Source organism: Rhincodon typus, chromosome 17, assembly GCF_021869965.1.
Source record: "Rhincodon typus isolate 14 chromosome 17, sRhiTyp1.1, whole genome shotgun sequence".
Lineage (NCBI taxonomy): Eukaryota > Metazoa > Chordata > Chondrichthyes > Orectolobiformes > Rhincodontidae > Rhincodon > Rhincodon typus.
The window spans coordinates 28,309,201-28,333,654 of NC_063348.1; the positions used below are offsets into that span (position 1 = coordinate 28,309,201).

Here is a 24,454-nt window from a genome sequence, read left to right on the forward strand (position 1 = left end):
GTCCAGACCCGAAACGTCAGCTTTCCTGCTCCTCTGATGCTGCCTGGCCTGCTGTGTTCATCCAGCTGTACACCTTGTTATCTCAGATCCTCCAGCATAGCAGTTCCTACCACTTCCAATTCCTGATCTCAAGAGTTTGATTGCCTTTTTCTTCAGTCATCACCCATTTGAGCTTAAAATTTTGTTAGCTTCAAATAGTCCCTTCAGTGTTCTAACCAAACACATCTGGTCTAGAACTTCCCAACTAAAACTCTTACATTGAGGTAACTCATTTCCTAAATGTTCTGAACTATTTCCTTTCATTAGGAGAAACTGTTACTTACATCTAACTTCCACCAAGATCTCTGCAAACTGAAACAAAACCATTCCAAACTATGAGATAGTAGGAACTGCTGATGCTGGAGGATCTGAGATAACAAAGTGTAGAGCTGGATGAACACAGCAGGCCAGGCAGCATCAGAGGAGCAGGAAAGCTGACGTTTTGGGTCTGGACCCTTCTTCAGATTTCTGGTACTAAATATTGTGCAACTATCAGTGGACACCCTCACTTCTGACCATATGGTGAAGACATTACCCTGAGGAACACATGCATTGGTGTCCTGTGATTGAGATGATTGACCTCCAATGCCACAACCATTTTTTTTCTTTGCGTTAGATATCACTCAAACCAATTGAGAGTTTTCAGGATTAGGTCTTGAACCTTAAGAAGGAAAACTGTTATGAGGGGTGCACTGGCTATGATGGATTTGCAAGTGTTACTGGAAGAAATGACAGTGGATTGAAAATGGCAAACTTTCAAAGAGTGAATAGGTGAACTGTAAAAATTGTTTATTCCTGTCTGGCACAAGAGTGTAAAGACAACAGTGGCTAAACCATGGCTTACAAAGGAGATAGTATTGAATGCAAAAAATAGGCATACAAATTGGCAAGAAAAAAACAATTGACCTGAGGATTGGGATCAGTCTAGACATTAGCAAAAGAAGACCAAGCGATTGATTAAGAAGGGGAAAATAAAGTATGAGAGTAAGCTTGTGGAGAACATAAGAACTGACTAAAAGTTTCTACAGGTGTGTAAAGAGGAAAAAATAACTAAAGTAAGCCCCTTCCAGGGAGAAATGGGGGAATTTATAATGGGGAACAAAGAAGTGGCTGATGAACCAAATTCATACTTTGCTTCTGGATGTACAAAGGAGGACATGAATAACATACCAGAAAAGATGGGGAACACAGGTTTAGCAAGAGGGAGGAATTGAAACAAATCTCTATCGGTAGAGAAATGGTGTTGCAGAAATTGATGGAATTGAAGACTGATAAATCCCCAGAGTCTGATAATTTGCATCCCACAATACTTAAGGAAGTGTTCCTAGAAATAGTGGATGCATTGGTGGTCATCTTCCAAGATTCTTTAGATTCTGGAACAGTTTGGAAGGTAGTTAATGTAACCCCACTATTTAAAATGGGAGGTAGAGAGAAACAGGAAATTATAGATGCGTGAGTCTGCTGTTGGTATTGGGAAAGATGCTTGAGTCCATTATCAAAGATTTTATAGTGGAGCGCTTAGAAAATAGTGGTAGAATAAGAAACAGTCAGCATGGGTTTACGAAAGGGGCATCATGCTTGACAGATCTATTGGAATTCCTTGGGGATTTACACATGGAGTTGATGAAGGTGAGCCAGTGGATGTGGTATATGTAGATTTTCTGAAGGCTTTCAACGATGTGCCACATAAGAAATTAATATGTAAAATTAAAGTGCATGGGATTGAGATAATGTACTGAGATGGATAGGCAGTGACTAGTGGGGTACCACACCGCTCGATATTAGGACTCCAGCTATTCATGATACATGTTAATGATTTAGATGAGGGAGCTAAAAGTAATAGCTCAAAATTTGCTGATGACACAAAACTCGTTGGAAGGGTGATCAGTAGGAAAGATGCAGTGATGCCTTGCTTCACTTCTTATTGGTGAGGCCAAACCTAGAATATTTTATGCAGTTTTGGTCTCCTTATCATAGGAAGGATGTTATGTTCTATACAGGGTGTGGGAGATTGCAGAACTCTGCAATGTAGAGAGACCTGGGTTTCCTTGTGGGCATGAATCACAAAAGGCTAGTATGCAAGTACAGCAAGTAATTGGGAATGCTTATAGAATCTTCATTTGTGAGGGAATTGACGAAAACAGGAAGATCATGCTTCCGTTATAGAGGACGTTGGTGAGACACATCTAGGATACTGTGTACAGTATTGGCTGTCGTTTATAAGGAAGATTGTAAATGCATTGGAAATAGATCTGAGTAGGTTTACCATGTTAGTACAAGGAATATTCAAGAATGGACAGGTTATCTTAGGAGGAAAATTTGGACAAACTAGACTTGTACTTGCTGGAGTTTAAAAGAGTAAGAGGTGACTTGATTGAATCATACAAAACCCTGAAGGAATTCTGTTCCTTTCTCTGTGGATGCAGTCAGAGTTGTTTCTCCAGCACTTTTTTAAAATTTAAGATCCTGAGTATTCTTGACAGGTTGAATATGAGAGGATGTTTTTCCTGTAAGGAGAAAATAAGGTGTCACCCGTTTACGATATAAGGCAATTTTCTTTTCAAATCGAGTCATGAGTCTTTGGAACACTCTTCCTGTAGAAGTGGCAAATGCAGAATCCTTGAATACTTTGAAGGCAGAGGTGCAATGATTCTTGCTATGCAACTAGACAAAAGATTATCAGCGATAGGTGGGAATATGGTTTTAAGGTTTCAGACAGATCAACCATGATCTTATTAAAAGGCAGAGCAGGCTTGAATGACGGAAGGGCCTAATTCTGCTCCATGTTACTAGGTTGTCAGATAGATGCCAGAGTTGAAGCTGTGCTGGAAAGCTTGACTTTGACTGTGACTAGTTCTAGAGCAAAAGACCTCATTACTACTGCCTGAATCTTGTCAGGATCTACAGCCTACACTATATCCCATGTCTTCAGCTGTTCTTTAATATCATGTGGTGTGAACTGAATTGATTGAAGACTGGTATCTGTGATATTGGCACCTCAGAAGTGGGCCATGATGCATCATCTACTCGGCACCTTTGGCTGAAGATGGATCCCAATGCTTCAACCTTGTCTTTGCATTGATCTGCTGGGTTTCTCCACCTTGAGGAATGGGAATATTTGTGGAGCTTCTGCCTCCTATTAATTGTTTGATTGTCTACTACCATTCATAACTGTGGCATGATCGCAGAGCTTTGATCTGATATTTTTTCATTTTTGGATTGCTTAGTGCTATCTATCGCATGCTGCTTCTGTTGCTTGTTATGCAAGAAGTCTGTGTTTCATCTTCACCAGGTTGATACTTCATTTCTTATTTTAAGGTATGCTTGATCCTGTTCCTGGCATACACCCCCCACACTCTTCTTCAATGAGGGTTTGTTGGTGATGGTAGAATGGGGAATATATTGGTCTCTGAGGTTACATATTGTGATTGAATACAATTCTGTTGCTACTAATTGCCTACAGCAATTCATGGATGCACAACTTTGAATTGCTAAATCTATTTAAAATCCATCACATTTAGCACAGTGGTAGTACCACACAACATGATAGGTGTCAAAGTAAAGATGGGACATCATCATAACAAGGAGTGTGTGTTGGTCACTCCTACCAATATTGTCAAGGCCAGATGCATTTGTGATGGGTAGATTGGTGAAGATGAATAGTTTGTTCTCTCACTACATGTTGCAGATCCAGCTATGTCTTTCAGGACTTGGCCACCATTGTCTCTAGTGGTGTTACCAAGTTGCTCTTGTAGTGAACTTTGAAGTTTTCTACCAGAGTACATTCTGTGACCTTACCATCGTAGTCCTTCTCTTAATTGGTGTTCAACTTGGAGGAGGATTGCTTAACTGGCGGATGGGTAGTGATAAGTGATAATCAAGGTGCTGTCCTTTTCAATGTTCAACCTGATGCTATGATACTTCATGAGATCTGGAGTCAATGGTGAAGACTCCTATTGTAAGGGGTTAAAAATCTCTTTCACTCAGTAAATGGTTTGGCTTATCTTGATACAGCTACACTGTGTTCCCAGAGTGGATGTTGTTCTTAAAGCAACCTCCCTGGCATGCTTGTTAGCATTTATTTCTGGGGCAAAGAGGATATTCCTGCAGAAACTCTGAATACCAGCTCACTGTTTAAAGTACACTTTGTCAATTTCCTGAGGTGACCAGAAAAGAACTTTAGTAGTATATGTACATAAAACAGAAGTAAAATGGGATGTTTTTCCTACATTTATTTGTCAATGAAGCAAACAACAGAGAAATGACTCAACATGCCGATGGGTTCTAGTAATTTTAGTTTGCTACTAATACTTTAAAACCACAATATGAACAGGGAATGATCATCTCCAGGACGGAATCTGACCATTGCCCTTGACATTCAATGGCAACTCCATCATTGAATCTTCCACTATTAACATCCTGGGGTTATCTTTGACCAGAAACTATACTGTTCTAGCCACATAAATACAGTGCCTGCCAGAGCAGATCAGAGGCGAGAATCCTGCAAAAAGTAGGGCCGACTCCCCAAAACCTATCCATTATCTACATGGCACAGGTCTGGTGTGTGACGGAATTCTAGTTGCTTGGCTGGATGAGTGTGGGTCCAACACTTCGGAAGCTTGATACCATTCAGGACAAAGCAGCCTGCTTGATTGAGACCACAACTACAACATTTGCTTACTCCACCACTAACGCACTTCAGCAACAGATGCACCACAGATATTCACAAAGGCTGCTTAGGCAGCACCTTCCAAACCCACACAACTACCATCTCGAAGGGCAAGGGCAGCAGATAAATGAGCAGAACACCACCTGCATGTTTCTCTCCCCCACCAACTTGTAACTAAATTGCCATTCCTTCACTGTTGTTGGGTCAAAATCTTGGCACTCCCTCCCTAACAGCACTGTGGGTGTACCTACACTAAATGGCCTACGAGGTTCAAGAAAGCAGTTCACCACTAAGCCAGCTGGAAATGGGCAATAAATGTTGGTCATGCCAGTGAAGTCCAAATCTGAAGAATGAATTAAATTTGAAAAAAAGGTAGTGTTAGAACAGGTTGAAATAATTTATTACATGGTAGTATGAATTTTGTGAAGGCTGTCAATGACATTTACCAAAGATTGATGACAGTGATGTCGGAGAGGAAGGCTTTGGTTTTGGTGAAATTGGAGAAGTTGAGGTTCCATTTTGAGACTAAGATTACAAGCAAATCTGATAGAGGTGCTAAAAAGTTTGAGGGACTTTAAGGGTCAGTTGCTTGCTTACTAAATACCGTAAAGTTGTCTGCATCAAATGAATGAGAGAAATTTATTTTACGCTTTATTTAGGGCAAGACTGTTCTAGAAGCAGTTGTGGAAGCAGAACTCATAATGGGCTTTCAAAACAATGGTGGATAAAACATTTAAAGTAAAAATTGACCACTATATCATGAGACAAATGAAGTCCAGTAGACATTTATTTCAAAGGCGTGGTAGTTATAAATAGTTTAATGATTTCCATCTGTGCTGCAGTACTTAATGATTCTGTGGAACAGCTTAAAGATCGGTATACCCATTGATTTATAATTGCTGTTGTGTGATAGACAGTATTGCCATGTTAGTCTACATCTATATCTAGAAATCTAGCTTTGAAGTTTGTGCTGGCTAGTTGTGCAATCACCTTAACGTTGTAACAGGCAATATTATAACGAGCAGTACAGGCAGATCATGCAAATTGTCAGTTGAAAGACTTGTGAGCAACTCATCTGTGGAATGTACTTTAGCATCTCCTTAATATAAATACTTGTTACTATGTATCTTTTGATAACTTATAACTAGATATTTTTTCAATAGATTTATTAACAAAGCATGGGAGACAACAAGGTGCAGAGCTGGATGAACACAGCAGGCCAAGCAGCATCATAGGAGCAGAAAGACTGACGTTTCGGGCCTAGACCCTTCCTCAGAAATATTAATAAAGCATGATTTCTTTCATCATCTAAAGGGCTACATTGCTATTGTTACAAGAGTATGACATTCTCCTGGATATTTGCTTTTCGTAATCACTTTGTTAACCCTGTATCATAGAATAGAATCCCTACACTGTGGAAACAGGCCAATTAGCCCAACAAATCATCACTGACCTTCCGAAGAGCATCCTCCCCAGACCCTTCCCTGTCCTTGTAACTCTGCATTTCACCTGGCTAATCCACCTAATTTACACAGCCCTGGACACTACGGCCAATTTAGCAATGGCAATCCACCTAACCTGCACATTTTTGGACTGAGAGAGGAAACCGGAGCACCCAGAGGAAATCCATGCAGACACGGGGAGAGTGTGCAAACTCCACACAGACAGTTGCCCAAGGGTGGAATCGAACCTGGGTCCCTGGCGCTGTGAAGTAGTGTTATAATCTGAGTAGGATTTGGCAATAAAGACTTTACTCCACATAAACGTTGATATAAGTTTAGAAATAACTTAAAATAATATGACTGTTGAATATTTTTATTTTGTACCATTTACCATCTTGAATTCACATGATACTACATTTTCACATTCTGGACTTTATCAGGTCACCTTTAAACTTCTGTTTTCAGTAGAAAAGAACAACAGCCTGTTTAATGGGTTCTGATACGCTGTTTTTTGGGTATTTGTGTTAGTATGGTGTATTGACACTGTAAGAGTCTAATCACATGATGTAATAATGACATCATCAGCCAATTTGGGTGGGTAACAGCTTAGTCTAACCTTGCTGCTGGTAAGCACATCCAAAATAAAACCTCTGCTGTTTAACACACTGGCCTCTTGGTCCTTTTTGGAATGTAACATTGTTTTTTATGTCTTCTATGTGCTTCTCTATCCATTTTTATTAAATGTGGACCAGTGCTGCAAATGTGGTCTAACCATGATTTTATACTGATTTTACAAAACCTTCCTGCTTTCATTTCTATTCTTTCACAAATGAAATTCCTTGCTTTGTTTCATTTTTGTATTGTTTTATCCTTAATAATCCTTTGTTCCAAATGTTAGCCTTTTATACGGAATTTGTTGAATGCTTTTTGAATGCCAGGGAATACTGCATCATAGTTCTGTGGTCCACTTGGGATTTCAAGAAAAAACAATCAAGCAAGTAGATCAAGTCAGCGTTCCTGTTTGAATCCTTGTTGGTTTAATTGCTGTTATTATATAGATAATCTTTAAGTTTACTTCTGATACATTTTTCATTATAATGCACACTGTGGAAGTAACCAAATATGCACTCATCACTATCAGCCCATTTACAATTTGCTGGAATCTTCCCAGAGTTTACTGGTTGATAATTTCTTTTAGCATCTCTGAAACTGCCACATAAAACTTCCACATAAACTTGTCAGTATAACTGTCTATATGTGTAAATAGGGTTTCCGCTAGACCCATGACAAAGGTTTGGCAGCTGAGTGGGAGAAAATCTGAAGAAATCCCCAGGAACTGATACCATGCTGGTATGATTTTTTTTCGATTTCACTTCATTTACTACTCTAACAGCATTGTGAGTACACTTTATCTATATTACATAGATTGCAACGGTTGAAGAAAGCAGCACATCACAGGCAGTTGGAGATACAATCATATGAATTGGGAGCATAATTAAGCCATTCAGCCCACTCAAGCTTGCTCCGCCTTTCAATAAGGTCATGACTGATCTGTTTGTGTTTGAAGTTCCACATTCCTCTCCAAATTGTAGATTTTTATTAGGCAAAGGAATCATCCACATCTACTTTAAAAAAAAATCACGATTGCACTTCACTGACTTCTGAGGCAACATATTCTTAAGTTATACAACTTTTGAGAAAATAATTCTCTTCAGCTCTATTGTAAAAGAGGTGGTGCGAGCTTGCCTCCAACAGAGTGTTTTAACTGATGCAGAAAAGCTAATGTTATCTCTTGTAATATAAGAATTGGCATGTGGATGTCATGGTGTGAAGAATCCACAGGCATTTATTACAACTGATCTTTATGTACAAACCGTGCATTCTTAAGGCATCTAACTGTCTGAACTAACATTAAGCTAATTTCTTGTGATTCATGCGCTGGAACACCAAGGTCTCTGCACCTCAGAATTCTGCAGTCGTTCTCCATCTAAGTAATACTCTGCTTGTTTATACTTCCTATCAAACAGAACAACTTCACATTTTCTCACATTATACTCCATCTGCCGGATTTTTCCCACTTATTCGAATTCTATATATCTATCTATAACTTCATTAGTCGTCTTCACAACTTACTTTCTATGTATTTATGTCAACTGCAAATTTAGCCACCATTCTAATTGTTAAATACAGAGATTCCAGAATGGGTCTCTATAGGATTCCAATCATCATATCCTGGCAATCAAAAAAAGGACTCTCTTATGCACAGAGATAGTGGGAACTGCCGATGCTGGAGAATCTGAGATATCAAGGTGTAGAGCTGGATGAGCACAGCAGGCCAAGCGGAATCAGAGGAGCAGAAAAGCTGACGTTTTGGGTCTGGACCCTTCTTCATTCAGAAATGAAGAAGGGTCCAGACCCGAAACGTCAGCTTTCCTGCTCCTCTGATGCTGCTTGGCCTGCTGTGTTCATCCAGCTCTACACCTTGTTATCTCTTATGCACACACTGTTTTCTGCTAGTCAGACAATCTTTTATCCATGCTGATAGTTACCCCCTATAGCAAGAGCCCTGAGTTTGCACAATTTCCTTTCATGTGGTACCTTATCAAATACTTCCTGGAAATCGCCGTACAGCCACCTCTTTATCCACCGTGCAAGTCATTCCATCAAAGAATTCCTATAAATTGGTTAGACATGATTTCCCTTTCATAAAACCATGCTGTCTCTTCCCAATTACCTTGAGTTTTACCCCTTTTTAAAATATTTATTTGTTTTTTATTTTACATATTCTTCTAATCAACCTGTTCAGAGATGTTATTGCACACTTTTGGAGCAGATGGGACTCGAACCCAGGTCTACCTAGTTTAAGGGTTGATATTCTATCTGTACACCACAAGAGACTGACCTTGAGTTTTTCTAAGAACTAAGCAATAGTCTCCTTAATGATCACTCCCGACAACTTACCCATGACAGACATCAAGCTATCTGGCCTATAGTTTCCTGTTTTCAGCGGCTGCAACACATTTTGGCATAGTCAACAGCATGCACATCCTGTGAAAGAAAAAAAAAAGTCAAGTCGTTGTTTGGATTTGATTTTTGAGAACATTGTATATACTTTGAGTACGCATCATTTACTATAATAGTGCTGTGACAGTTTCCAAAGTATTGTCTTTGTACATAAGTACAAGGTTTTAGAATCAGTTTTGTGCACAAATATGTTAATACATTATCATTTGCTTAAAAATAAAATTCAAATTGGGACAGTCTGAGATGGTTACCTGGCTCCAGTGCATCTAGTTTTTCAGAAGATGGCTTTTGTTTTTGACTTTCAATTAGCTTTAGTGAATCATTTCTGTGAAGCTGACTCTGAAATTTGCAAACAACTCCCTCTTGTGGATTAATCAGCTTAGAAATATCCATGACCTTTTTATGCATTATTTTATGTCTGATTGGAATTGGCTGTACAGTCTCAAAACATTTAAAGTTAGATGTTTAAGCTTTGGAACTGAGAGGCAGAAAGACTTAGCCCTGAAGATGCATGTAAACTGTGATGAAACAGAAATGAAAAGAAGTGCAGATAAACATCACTGGCCATTGGTAAATAGAATCTTATTGAAGTAATTTTTATGAGGTATTTTCTTTGTGCATTATGTTCATGTATATGTTTACAAGAAAACATTACACAGAAAAGTTCAGTTCCAGTGTATTACTTGGTGCCTATGTTTTCTTTATCTACCGTGTAGTTGCTTAACACAATATTTTTAAACAGTTTTGAAAATCCAAGTCTTTTGAATCTCTCCATCACTTTGCCCTGGTTATTCATTTGTCAATTTCAAGAGTTCAACATTTGCTGTTGACAATTTCAGTACAATTATCAAACCATTAGTTCTTTCCAGTTCATTTCAAACATCGCTTGTTTTAATTACTTAATTACTGTTAGGTATGTACTGTAAACATGAATGCATATTTTCCTTTCTTATTCTTGCACTTTGTACAGTCTAAAAATGAAGAGAAAAGGTGTTGGCATTCCTGATAAGGCAGATATTCATATAACAGTTTGCTCACCCTGCGTGTCAGTTGGAAAGGACATATATAATTGTTATTGAAAAATTGAAGAACATTTATCCGTTGTAATAAAAGTTACTGTTATGTATTATATTTCATATCAGTTTGACCACAATATTTTTCAGATTTTTCTTTAATCATTTGAATATGGCTGGTTTCTTTTGCATTTTAATGGATTTATTGTCATGTGTACCAAAGTACAGTGAAGAGCTTTGTTTATGAGCAGTACAGGCAGTAAGCAAGGATGTATAGATCAGAGGTTGTAAAAAGACTTAGACAGAAGCATCCAGGTTATATTGCACAGGGTGTGCGCTAGGTGAGATCAACGTTAGCAAGATCAGCATTATTTCAGGCTAGAGAGTCCATTCATCAGTCTAATAATGGCTGGGAAGAAGCTGTTCCTGAACCTGCTGATGCGTGTGTTCAGGCTTCTTTGTCTTCTGCCTGATGGAAGAGGTTATAGGAGATCATTACCAGGGTGCGATGGGTCTTTGATGTTGACAGCCTTTCTGCAGCAGTGAGCCATGTACATAGAGTGGTGTTCATTCGGAGTTTGTCAACACAGTCTTGGGTGTGCAGTGGGAACAGTAGGGGGCTGAGGACGCATCCTTGGGGGGCTCAAGTATTGAGTGTTATTGTGGAGGAGGTGCTGTTACCTATCTGCACTGATTGTAGTCTGTGGGTCAGAAATCTGAGGATCCGGTTGCAGAGGGCGGAGCCGAGACCAAGGTCATGGAGTTTTGAGATCAGTATGGACAGGATAATGAAGTTGAAGGCAGAGCTGTAGTCAACAAGCAGGAGTCTGAGGTAGGTGTCTTTGTTGTCCAGATGTACCAGGGATGAGTGCAGGGCTAGGATTATGGCATCCACTGTGGACCTATTAAATCAGTAAGACGATTGTAGTGGATTGAGGCAGGCTGGGAGACTGGAGTTGATGTGGGCCATGACCAGCCTCTTGAAGCACTTCATGATTATTCAGGTCACAGCCACTGAGTGGTAGTCATTAGGGCACGTTGCATGTGCTTTCTTAGGTACGGGGATGATGGTGGTCTTCTTGAAGCAGGTAGGGACTTCAGCTTGTAGGTGGGAGAGGTTGAAGATGTTGGTTAATACCTCTGCCAGTTAGTCCACACAGGATCTGAGTGCTTGTTTGGGGACATGGTCCGGGCCTGTCACTTTCCTTGGGTTGACTCCCAGGAAGACCGATCTGATGTCTGCAGCGGTAACTGAGGGAGCAGGTGTGTCTGGCGCTGTCGGGGCAGGTGTCCACACTCTGCTGGCATTCTGCTCAAGCTGAGTATAAAATATATTGAACGCATCAGGGAGGGATTTGTGTTTGTCCGCTATCTAGTTCTGCTTCATTTTGTATCCTGTAATGTTGTTTAGGCCTCGTCATAGGCGGTGGGAGTCTGTTTGGTAAATTTGGGCCTCTAACCTGGTCCGGTACTGCCTCTAGGCATTCCTGATGGCCTTGCAGAGGTCATATCGGGATTTCCTGTATTGGTCTGGGTCATCTGACTTGAATGCTTCATGTCTGGTCTTCAGTAGGGAGTGGGTTTCCTGGTTCATCCAAGGTTTACATTTGGGGAACACTCATATTGACTTCTTTGGTCGAAGTGTGGGTGGGAGAGGGAGCGGTAATGTGCATTTAGCTGTATTTTACAAATGAAATTCTATGATTCAGAAGTTATTAATCAGTCCTTCTTTAATTATTAGCGCCATTCTTGTGCCTGAATCAGTATTTACTTTTACTTTTTCTCTTGATTTAAACTTAGCTGGTTAATCTGTTTCTCATGAAATTTAGTGGTGTAACGCGTATTGGGGAGCAAACAAATTCTCTGGGCTTGTTCAAAGTGAGATTTATTATTAATGAGAATAGAAACGCCAAATAATTCTATAGTTCTTTGGATGATGGTGATTTGCTCAGTGTGGTATGATTGCTTTTATGGATGTTCAAAGTGCATATGACAAAGTATAAGTTAATAGAATTGTTAAGAAAAATGAAGCTCATGTGATTGAATGGCAGTGTGGATATTAAATAGCAATGGAACAATAGGCAGAGTATAGTAGTATTGTTTTCAAACCGGAAGAAAATTTACAATGGTGTTCCCAAGAGTCCATATGGGAACTACTATTTTTTGTATAAAGTACTGACCTGGACTCTTATATACAGGATGTTATTTCAAAATTTGCTGATATAAAACTCTGAAATGAAGAATAAAGAAGATAATATCTTCACCATCAAGTATATAGAAGACATTCATGTAATAGCTATAAACCAGGAGGTGAAAGGGAGGGAGAAGCTTGGTGAAATTGCAATTATGAGGGAAGTGATTTCAAGCAGACTGAGGGAGCATTGGGTTGACAAGTCTCCAGGTTCAGATGAAATTCATCCCAGGGCCTTAAAAGAGTCAGCTAATTAAGGAGTAGATTCAGGAACAGTTCCATTTGACTAGAAAGTAGCAAATATAACCACTCCATTCAAGGAAAGGAGGAGGCAAAAAACAAGAAATTGTAGACTAGTTAGCTCGATGTTGGTCATGGTGAAGGTGTTACAATTGATCATTAAAGAGACTGTAGCTGCACACTTAGAAAAACTCAAGGTAATCAGAAAGAGTTGGCATCTTTTTGTGAAAGAGAAATCCTGTTTAACCAAATTATTGGAATTCTTTGAAAGAGAACTTATGCTGTGGATAAAGGGCTGCTTGGATTTCCAAAAGCCATTTGATAAGGTGTCACATCAAAGGTTATTGTGGCAAATAAAAGCCCATGGTCTAAGGGGTAACATTAGTATGAATACAAGATTGGCTGGATGGCTGGCAGGAAGTCGAGAGTATGTACAAATGAGTCTTTCATTGACAGAATGTGATGAGTGGTGTTTGTGCTGTGGCTTCAACATTTTACAATTTCATCAGTGATGAGGGAGCAACAGCATAATAGTTAAATTTGCTGATGACACCACGATAGGGAGAAAAGTATCTTGTGAAGAAGACATAATGAGGTTGCAGATACATGTAGATAGCTTGAGTGGGCAAAAATCTGACAGAGTAAAATGTGAGAAAATGTGAAGTTATTCACTTTGGCAGGAAGAGTGTAAAACCAGAATTAACTTAAACACAGAATGACTGCAGAATTCCAAGATGTCGAGGGATTTAGAAGTTCTGATGCATGAGTCAGAAAATGTTAGTACACAAGTACAATGTTTAATGAAGAAGGCTTCTGGGATGCTTTACTTTAACTGGAATTAAACACCGAAGTAGGGAAGTTATGCTTCGGTTATATAGGGTATTGGCATCTCGAATACTGTGTGCAATTTTGGTTTTCTTATCTATGAAAGTATGTAAAAGGCCAATGGACTGTAAATATTAACTGTTTATCTCTCCACAGAAACAGCCAGACCTGCTGAGTTTCTCCAGCACTTTGTTTTCATTTCAGATCTCCAGCATGTGCTATTCTTTCTTTATTTTAATATACTAAGTAAGAACATCAGATAAGACATATGAATGGATAGATGCATGCAGTCTCACCCTGGTAGATTACAATAGAGAGATGTTGGAACAGGATAGTATTAAAATTGTTTCAAATGCTTCAGATGATTAGAGAATGATGATGGATAGTTATTCTTTGTCACAGTCATCACAAATGCCATTTGTGACTTAAAAGTATTTCAATATTGTGGCAAGGATAGAAACCTGGTTAAAATTAAGAAACATGGGCATTTCATGAATGATGGACACGAGTTTTGAAGGTGACAGCATATCCAAGGACTTTGGAAAGAATAGGAAGATTGGAAGTATGGCAGTAGTTTGCAGGGAAGGTGGGTCAAGGAATTTTTTATGCAGAGAGACCGTTGAGATAGAATTGTCAATGATCTGGAAGGCGATATGGGTGGTCAGTAGTTTAGTAGGAGTAGGTTCAAAGTAAGACGAGAGCAGTCTCATGGACAAGATAAGTACCAATGGGTCTTGAGAAAAGATTGAAAAACTGTGGTAAAATGCAAGCCCATGGCTAGAGCAAGGAGATCTTTAGAGGCAGTTTAACTAAGTGGTTTCGGAGAGGGAGGGCAGCAGCAGGTCAAAGTGGTCTCAATGTCTGTGATCTGATCACACTGGTTGGAGCTGAGGATGGAGGAGAGACAGAGTTTTTTATGAATGTTCGTGGGATCTCAGCCAATTAGTGAATCAGGAACTAAGCCATAGAGCTTTTCCTTAATAGCAACTTTATTCTCTTCCATGCAGCCTCATAGATTCACTGGCTTCCATGTCCCAGCCGTCCTTTTTGTATTAGATTGCAAACCAACAGAAAAACAAATTAAAGAAAACTAACTAGTTACAGCCTCCTAAAGGGGCACCGTAATAAAAATCAAATTGTGAAAGAAGATGGTGGCTCAGTGGTTAGCACTGCTGTCTCTCAGCGTCAGGGACCCAGGTTCAATTCCAACCTGCCTGTGTGGAGTTTGCACATTCTCCCTGTGTCTGCATGGTGCTCCGGTTTCCTCCCACAGTCCAAAGATATGCAGATTAGGTGGATTGGCCATGCTAAATTGTCCATAGTGTCCAGGGATGTGTAGATTAGGTGGATTACCCATGGGAAATGCAGGGTTACAGGGATAGGGTAGGGGGTAAGTCTGGTTGGAATGCTCTTCACAGAGTTGGTGTGGACTTGTTGGGCCAAACGGCCTGTTTCCACACTGTAGGAAACATCAAATTTGAATTATGTCTCACTTTAATATTTATTTCAAACAAGTGGAATAAATTAAATGGCAACAGTCTCTCAAATTTATAAAATTCAAATTAATTTAGCTGTGGGTAGTGATGATGCCTTTCAGCTTCTATGGGCCCACTGGTTGCAGAGGTACTCGAGTGTACCAGCGGACACCACTTATTCCCTCTCCAGGGTCACCTGTGTGTGGAAGTAAACTTCGAGAGGGCAGGCAACTGGGTCTAAGAAACCTGTTAATGGCTCTAGTGACCAGGCCAAGGAGCAGAACCACAAAGAAGACCTGTGTCCCTCAGCACAGGATGGCCATTTTGATATAAATATTCTAAGCAAAAATAAATTAGAATTAAAATGTTATTTTGGTTAGAGATAATGCATTCCAGCTCTAGCCCCCACCCTTGGCATCCACTGCTTGGAAAAAGACTCAAGTGTGCTAGCTAACAGCACAGGCTCCAAAGACAATCAGACGCAGAAGTAACCTTGGAGGAGAGGCAGGCTGTTATGTTTAACCACTCCCACCAGTCTGCTGCTAAGCCCTGTTAATGACCATGCTGGCAGGCCTCGGGACAGACTCCTGAGGATATCCTCCAATCTTCCTGTCCCTCCACTACACACCAGGTAGCCAAAAATCAGGAGCCTGCAAGCAAAACTTGAGGAGCAGCCCTCTGAAATAATGGAACAGGAGCTGCAGTCTAATGCATATAGTGAATACGTAGAATACGGACACTTCAGGGCCACAAAAATTACAGGTAGCTTGGGAGTCCGTGAACCATCTTACAAACCACTGAAAAACAAAACTGGAAGTAATGCCGACCACCTCAGCAAACTGTGGCATATAAATAACAAGCGGGACAGAACACCAACGTTTCGCTGGAGATATGGTGATGAATGTCTACAGTCAAACACACCAGCTCAGTGAGCAAGTCTGCAACCTCATCCACAACCCGAGCTACAAATCTTCTCAAAAACTTTAAACCATCTTAAACATTTGTTATACGGGAATGCTGTATGCAACAGCCTGTTGTCAAATGCCTGATGATAAAAGAGAGCCTCCCACCTAGGACCCCTGCCACTTTTGGATTGTGGTCCTTTTTTAAAACAATTTTTAATCAACCTGTTCCGACATTATATGTTATACCTCTGGGGCAAGTGGGACTTGGACCCAGACTGTTGGAGCCTTACAGGATTTTTGCTATGGTGTTTTTTATAGACCAGCTGCGCACAACTTTAGATGCTACCTCTCAACACTGGTGCTCAACCATCATTACTGAAGACCTGGCCCAGAAAGCGAAGCTGACTCCCTACTTCCTGGAAAAGGCACCAAGTGCTTGTGGACAGGGTAGTTGAGTGCAGAGTAGTGGTTTTTTATGCTGACTGTGCCAGCAGGCCACACCACCGGACACAGCCAGCCAGACCCAGATAGCGAGAAGCATGCCCTGTTGCATAATTAATGAAGTGAGGAGCAGAAAGTTGGATAAAGAGTGTTGCTGTGAGCCACACTCAACTGAGCCCTATGACTCAGACCCAACAAAACACTTCAACTGAAAATAAGATGATTCCACTGCCCATTTCTAGTATACGTTCTGCATTTCTTATGAGAGAGTGTACCATTTCTGTCTCCATTGTTTGGCACATGCACACTGAAGAATTCCTTCTGGATTTTTCAGTATCTGTGTGTCCCTGCTACAATTGCTAGAAAACAACAGGTTTTTTAATGCTGTAAACTACGAACTCCTCGTTCTTCACTTAAGGATCGTAAAACACAATTTAAAATGCATTTATACAAACAGGCTTCTGGACCTCTCATCACCATGCACATAAGAACAATTGTAACAATAAAGCTCAAATCATGTTTCCTGACTCTTAGCATGTGAAGTACACAGTATACATTAAACTTAGCTATATGTTATAGATAAACACGAGTGAGGTTGAACCATAAAGAAACCTACATTTAAAGAAAAATTCTAATCTCTTTGGCCAGGTCCCAGCAGGTTTTGCCTGTCAAGAAGCAGGCATTGCATCCCTCACCAATTATCCTTGCAGTTAAAATGGCATATTGGCCCACACTGACACAATTGTTGGTGTCAAAGTGCTTAATTCAAATTACCAATAGTCCAAGCCATTTTACCAAAGCAAAACTTTTGAAAACAATTTTCTGTGAGCTACACATTAATTTTGAATTTAATTTCTTCAGGGAAAATAAGATCCAATTGTAGCAATGCTGCCAGAATTTAAGAAGGTAGTATTTTTGTACTACGCTATCAGGGTGTACAGGAAGTCTCTGGTGGAAAATGTTCAGATTAAAACCAAGCAGATAGCAAGCTTAAAAATAAAGCTTTTAAAATTAAGTGAATGAACTCCATTCTCAAGTTTGGACTTTGGCGGCCGAATAAACTCATTCTAAATCATATACACTCAACTGTGTTGAGAAGATAAATGCAATAACCTTGCCAAATGAACAAAAATCACTTGTTGTTAGTGTCAAGGACCATGTTACTACTTTGTCATTTACTTTGTACGTTTTCATTTGGAATCCATATTGAATAAGATTACTTAAGTGTTTTTGCACAATGCAGGTATTACATGTTATGTGGTCAAATTAATATGGAGTTTTTTGATCAAGAGCATTCTAAATTTATCATTGATTAAACTTAGAAAAATATTTTTAAACAAAGTAATACTAATTTTCATTAGTAAACATGTTGTATACAATTAGTGGCACATACCTCAAATAAGAAGAGCCCTGTCTTGAAAAATATGTTCTAAATATATGTATTGAAATATTTATCATTTTTAATTCGGTTTCTTTCCTATGGCATATTTTTGTCAATGGGTTTTATGTTTGATTTGCCAATTCCAATTAGAAACATAGGATTTTGTGTAAGCTAATCAGCACCTTGAGCCTGACTTACAATTCAATCAGGTGTATTTCAGTCCATTATGGACTTTACCTGCCCTTGATCCATTTCTCTTGGTATCCTAATCTAACAAATACGTGTGATCTCTGATTCAAATTTTGATTTGACCCTGTACCCACAGCCTTTTGTGGAAGAGAATTCCAGACTTTCATACCCTTTGGAGTAAATCTTTCCTGGGTTTACCATAATATTCTGTGGGCTAGAGAATTCCAAACATTTCCAAACTTGCAGTGAAGAAATTTCTGTTTGTCTCATGGCTGACACCTTCTTCTGATATTCTAACCCTCTTGTCTAGATTACCCAGACTGACAAATCATTTTCTTAGCATCAACTGTGCTAAGTCTATAAAATTTTGTTTCAATTAGATCATCTATTTTTCTTATCAGTTATCGGGAATATGGGTCTGGCTGACTCAAATCCTCCGTAGAGGACAATCCCTTATTTCCTGGAATCAATCAAGTGAATCCTTGTTGCACCCCCTTTGGGGCATGTTTCCCTTTCCTTAGGTAAATACACCAGTACAGTATTTGTATTGCTCTCAGTATTCTAGGTATGGCCTCATTAATGACCTGTATAGTTGTAATCAATCTGGTTTAATCTTGTGTTTCGATCCCTTTGTGTTAAAAGCCAAAATGCCACCTTAATTACTTGGTACACCTCTTGTTAACATTTGTGTGATTCACATTCAAGGACATCCAGGGAACAGTGGGATCTGTACCATTGGGATGATCTGCACCTGAACTATGCTTGACTGGTGTTTTAGTAAGCTATGTAAAAGAAAAAGAATACTTTAAACTGATTAGTGGGGCAGGAGATTGGATTTAGGAAGATGTGGTAAATCAAAGAGGATAGGCAAGGTGATAAAGAAAGATATTAATATGGGAAATGATACAGTGACCAGAAGGATAAAGATCACAAATCTAAGAGTAAAGCAACAGGTAAAGCAGGAGGTTACAAATATTTCAAAAGAATAAAACCAAAGGCTATGTACCTGAGTGCATTCGAAGGAAACAAATCAACTGATAACATAAGTAGAAATAAGTAAGTATGATCTGATAGCCATTACAGATACATAGTTACAGGATGATGTGGATCTTAATAACAGCACTCTTAGGTGGGAATACAATAATATGATTGAATTTTATAGTCACTTCGAGGGAGAGAGAATTGGGTCCAAGTCTAATATTTTGATAGAATTTGAGTTGATTTATTGTTGTCCTAATGGCAAACCCACTATTCGTGGTTAACTAAAGAAGTTTAAGATGGTATTAAATCAAAAGGAGAAGCATACAATTCTGCATAGACATATGATAGACCAGAAGATTGGACGTAATATAAAGAAAAGCCAAAAAAAGACTAAAATGTTAAGGAAGGAAAAGTTAGAGTATGAAAGAAAGCTAGTTTAATTATGTGACTGGATTTTAGTTTTTTGCCTCAGTGCGAGTTGCATCTTTTTTTTGGAGGAATTCTCTCTGTGAGACCCACTGAGATTTCTTGCTATATCTTAGCAAACAGACGTCATTTAACTACCTACCCTGTCCTACGGCATCTGTCATGTCCAATTTTCTTTTCCCTCCTTACCATGTACCATTCCTGGACAACTCTCTATTCACTGGATGTCTGTCAGTGTCAGTCCTAACTACCCTGCGTGGTTCCTGACATTTGATTTGCATGTAGCAGGAAGGGGTAAATCAGCATCCCACTTAGCTGGCAGGGGCCTGGAGGAGTGGTGCAGAGGTGGGACTTCCTCTTCCCTCAAGACTAACAGTGGAGGCCACCACTCCAGACCATCTCAGCCTGATCTGAGATTGCCACTCTGATTAAAGCATCTCAACCATCTGGAGAAATACACAGCACTATAGGAACAAGGTCAATGACTTTCACCACTCTGCCAACGTAAGTGCCATAATCTTCTCTCTGCTACCTCAAGCTGAATCTGTCTCTGGAATTGCACCCTTTTCCAATCAAGGCACATGCTCTACCATTCTCTAATGGATGCATCATCTCCCTCATTTATTCTTGCTCTCAGCCTCTTTAATTTGACATTCTTTGACCCTGAGACAGTTACAAAACTTTCCTTCCACCAGCACCTTTTCTCCCAAGGAGATGAGCTGTTACTCCTTGTTGATTTCAATGCCAGAGTGATGAGGGAAAGGTGTGATTGGCCAGTAAGGTGTAGGAAAGATAAACAGCCACTGAAGTCTTCATCCTGAAGAACCGCCTAGAGCATGGTCTGACCCGAACAAACACCCTTTTCATCAGAGACCAATAAAAGACTTCATGGTGACACCCTCACTTTCAATATTGTCACCTGCTTGACTACATCAACATATGAGCAAGGGACAGCAAGGATTTTCACATCGCAGTTTACCTGATGACTATAATAAACAGGAACCACAAAATGTCCACTGTGCCAGACATTCTGGAACATGAAGCACCACCAATACTCAAGAGAAAGAAAGCAGGCCTAAAGATAAATGAAGGCTGGTTTCCAACAGTAAAATTGTGATCCAAATGACAGATGGTGGCTGGAAAGAGCACAGGACATACAGCAACTCATCAACAAGCATGACATGTATGGATTCTTATTAGTCAAGACCAACTATGGCTCAAAAATCTACTCCAATGAGAACTGACGGTAGAATGGTACTTACCAAGAACAGAAATGTAGTGGACACTTGTCTGAAAAAGCAACTTGAGCATCTGTCAACCAAGACTCGGTCCTTGATGTGAGTCCTCTGGACTACCTCCCATTGCTTATCGCTCTCTATCCATCACTGCCTCTACACAACCTCAGCCCAACACGAGATTAATAAGGCCAGCCTACAGTGGAGAACCAATGAAGCTGCCATTGCAAATGGAATCCTTGTTGAAATGCCACTATACACAATCTTATCTCCCTCAGCTGGAAGGACACCATGTCAGAGGATCTTCAAGAGACTGTAATTGTGACCAAAGTTTGTTGACAGTGCTATCAAATGGCACTTGAGCAGCAATAACCTATTCAGTGATACTCAGTTTGGATTTCACCAGAGCCACTCAGTTTCTGACCTTTTACATCCTTGGTGAAAACATGGACAAAAGAGCTGAATTCAAGAGATGAGGCAAGAGTGACTGTCCTTGACACCAAGGGATGATGGCATGAAGTAGCCCTAGCAGAGTTGAAGTTAATGAGCATGGGCTAAAACTCTACATTGGCTGGAATCAATATTCAGCCTGACATTTATATGACAGAAATTACAATTGCTGTAGCAAGACTAGTTTAGTGATTACAAATCAGGAGATCATGGAGCTATAAATTGTAAGTCCAATGCATTCCTGAACATGAAATACCACCAACACTTGAGGGGAAGAAAAAAAGGCCTCCAGACAAATGAATGCCAAATCTGTGAATCTACTCATCTATCCACGACATTCAACTATCTTGCCATTTCTGAATCCCTCATAGTCAACATCCTACGAGTTACTATTGACCAGGAACTGAACTGGATTAGCCTTACAAAAACTGTATCCGAGAGACAGGTGAGGAACTAGGAATTCTGTGGAAAGTAGCTTGCGTCCTGACTTACCATAGCTTGTTCATGATCTAGAAGGCACAAGTCAGAGTTTGTTGGAATGTACTCCTCTTGCCTGGATGAGTGCAACTCCAACAATAGTCTAGAAGCTTAATGAATCCAGAGCAAAGCAGCCCACTTGGTACGCCATCCATCACCTTCAACATTCACTCTCTCCACCATCCAATACACAGTGGAGGCAATGTGCATCATATACAGGATGCAATACAACAACTCACCATACAACCTTCAACATAACTTAGAAAACATGACCCTGAAACCTAGAATGACAAGGGCAGTAGGAACATAAGAATGCCATCGACAAGTTCTCCTCTGACCTGAAACTCTATCATCATTCATTCACTGTCATGGGTCAAAATCAGGGAATTCCCTTCTAATCAGTCGTTTGAATACACCTACTCTAGATAGACTGCAGTAGTTCAAGAAGGTGTCGTATTCCCACCTCCTCAAGGGTAAGTAGGGATGGTTAATAATTGCTGGCCTTGCAATAATGCTTAACTTCCTTGAAATTAAAAAAAAATTGACAGAACAGTGACAGTGGAGCAAGAGGCATTGGCTCAAGCTGTTGAAGGACAAATTGATGATAATATTGAGAAGAATTCACACATACAATGACTTAGACTTAATCTTGAAAGAGCACTGGAATTGGAAATCATACAATTGAAGATTTTCTTGAATGGCAAGGGGATCAAGGGTTATGGGGAGAAGGCAAGAGAATGGAGTTGAGAAACATATCAGCCATGATCGAATGGCAGAACAAATTCAACGGGTCAAATGACCTAATTCTACTCCTATGCCTATGGTTTTACGGTCTTGTGTTGAATGATAAGGAGGAGAAGTTTACTTTCTGAATATGCAAGCCTTTTTTTTATCATACTGTTATATATTTACTGGAAAGATCCTTGTTGGTAAGAAGCTTCTAGTGTTTTTAATCCCTTTTTGTAAATAAATGTCAGAATCCAGAATGCTATAAAACACGGTTTCTTCAGGAGCTGAAGGAGAGGATGTTGCAATTTTGGTCTCTTGCAAGTGTGTTAATCAATTCATATTTCACACTAGATGTTGTCAGGTTTTCCTGGATCCACAACACTATCTCCAATATTAATTATAATTAATGAATCCCTTCTCTGATAATAAATATTTGTTCTAATAAAATGACCACGGTATCTTAATTTTGGAATGAATTCTTCTCTTTAGTGGCTGTATTTGACAATACCTATTTGTGTTGGTTGCTTCCTTGACCATCATAAGATTTGCTGGTTGGCTGTGAGCAAACATTCTAACTTCAATAATCTTCTCATAAATGGAAAAGAGTTCCCATGTAAAAAGTTCTGCAAAGAATCATTCAATGCAATAATCTCAGTCATTGAATGTCTATTCTGTGATGTATTTAGCTTTGTTAAAATATGTGGTATGTTGTTTCCTTTTGCATCTTCTGCTAGTTACATTTTTGGATTTATGGTATCCCATGTTTTCTTACTGTGTTAATGTGCATCACTAATATAAGACATTATGAAAGGTATTTGACCTGAAATGTTAACTGTGGTCTGTCTCCACAGAGAGCCTGCCAGTCCTGCTGAATATTTTCAGCATTTTCTGTTTCTTTTTCAGATTTCTACTTTCCACAGTATTTTGCAATTGCTAGTTAAAAGTCACAATTTGTTCAAGGCTCCTCTCTGTACACATTATTTCTTGTAGGTTGTTGCTGTTGCCTACAGAAAGGGAATGTGATGCAGGGGATCATTATTTTATTGACATGCATTACAAAAGTAAACGCAACCTTTGGAATTGATTTATATCTGCCATTAGTGTCTCTTACACTGCCGTGATGTGTTTGCTGAAAATTAGACTGATTGCTTTAACGTGACCATAATTTCCAGTTCTGTTCCTCCAGACAGCAGGTGCTGTAATGATTCTGCTTTTATCATTTTTAGGTCCTCTAGATCATTTTTATTGTTCTATTGCTACCCTTGCACCATTATCTCTTTTGTCATTCTGTCTTCCAAATATATTGTGAATGTTCCCTTTTGTTTTATTCTTCACTTTCTCCACTTTGCCCTGTACGTAGTTGAAATTTGTTGCATTACTAACCTTTACTAGTTTTAATCAAAGGTATTTGGCTTGGAATGTTAATTCTCTTTCTTTCTCCATAGATACTGCCTTACCTACTGAGTTTTTCTGTTTTTATTTCAGATTTTCTGCATTCACAGTATTTTAATTTTGTAATTATTGTTACACAATGTTGGATTTATTCTAAAACTACAATATTCTTCAACTTAATGCATTCATTTCCATTTGCAGGAAAGTGAAATTGCTCAGGATTTCTGTAAAATGCCTTCACAGCGTGCCACTGTCAGTAATGCTGAATACAAGGTGGTACCTCACACAAGAGTTGATGATGAATTTGCTATTCGGGTATGTAGATAATTTAAAAACTCCTTAAACTTTTACACTAATGTGAGAAGTTCTCTCTAGCTGTTTTTCTTTTTGTCATATGGTTTCTTCGTTTGGGAAAATAACACTCTGAACATATGTGATGTACGTGATTGAGTTATACATAAGCATAATTTGAAATGTAGAAAAATCTAGTTGCTGTATGCATGAATTAAAAATAAAACTGCCCTTGTGAAAATTGATTAACAAATTTATTTATAGGTGTTGCATCATCCATCTCACCCACATTTTAGCTGTTTCCTACTTTTGTCTATTCAACACACTGTCAAATAAGAAAAAAAACCAGTTGCATTTATTTTGATTTCAGAACATTTGCGCAATAGACAATGAAGTATGCTGTCATAATGTTTAGTATATATTGAATCTACAAGATCTCCAATGACAATGAGATAATGACTAAATAGTTTGTTTATCGTTAATTGAAGATGAAATGTTCTCCAACACATTCTTGAGAACCTCCTTGCACTTCATATAGTAAGTTGGGGTTCATTTATTTTCACCTGTAAGGGAGAATGGAATCTCAGTTTAAATTAAGAGTCTTAAATATGGCATCTCCAACAAACAGTACTCACTCTA

General features: G+C 39.2%; 1 protein-coding gene across 6 annotated transcripts in view; it reads left to right on the forward strand.

The window, feature by feature from the left end:
* stk33 (serine/threonine kinase 33) overlaps positions 1-24,454 on the forward strand; it is a 193,813-nt gene that overhangs the window by 72,061 nt on the left and 97,298 nt on the right. For all 6 annotated transcript variants that reach the window (XM_048607322.1, XM_048607326.1, XM_048607324.1 and 3 more), the window contains one exon: positions 23,726-23,839. In XM_048607322.1, the coding sequence (XP_048463279.1) occupies positions 23,726-23,839 (114 nt within the window). The remainder of the gene's footprint in view (positions 1-23,725; positions 23,840-24,454) is intronic.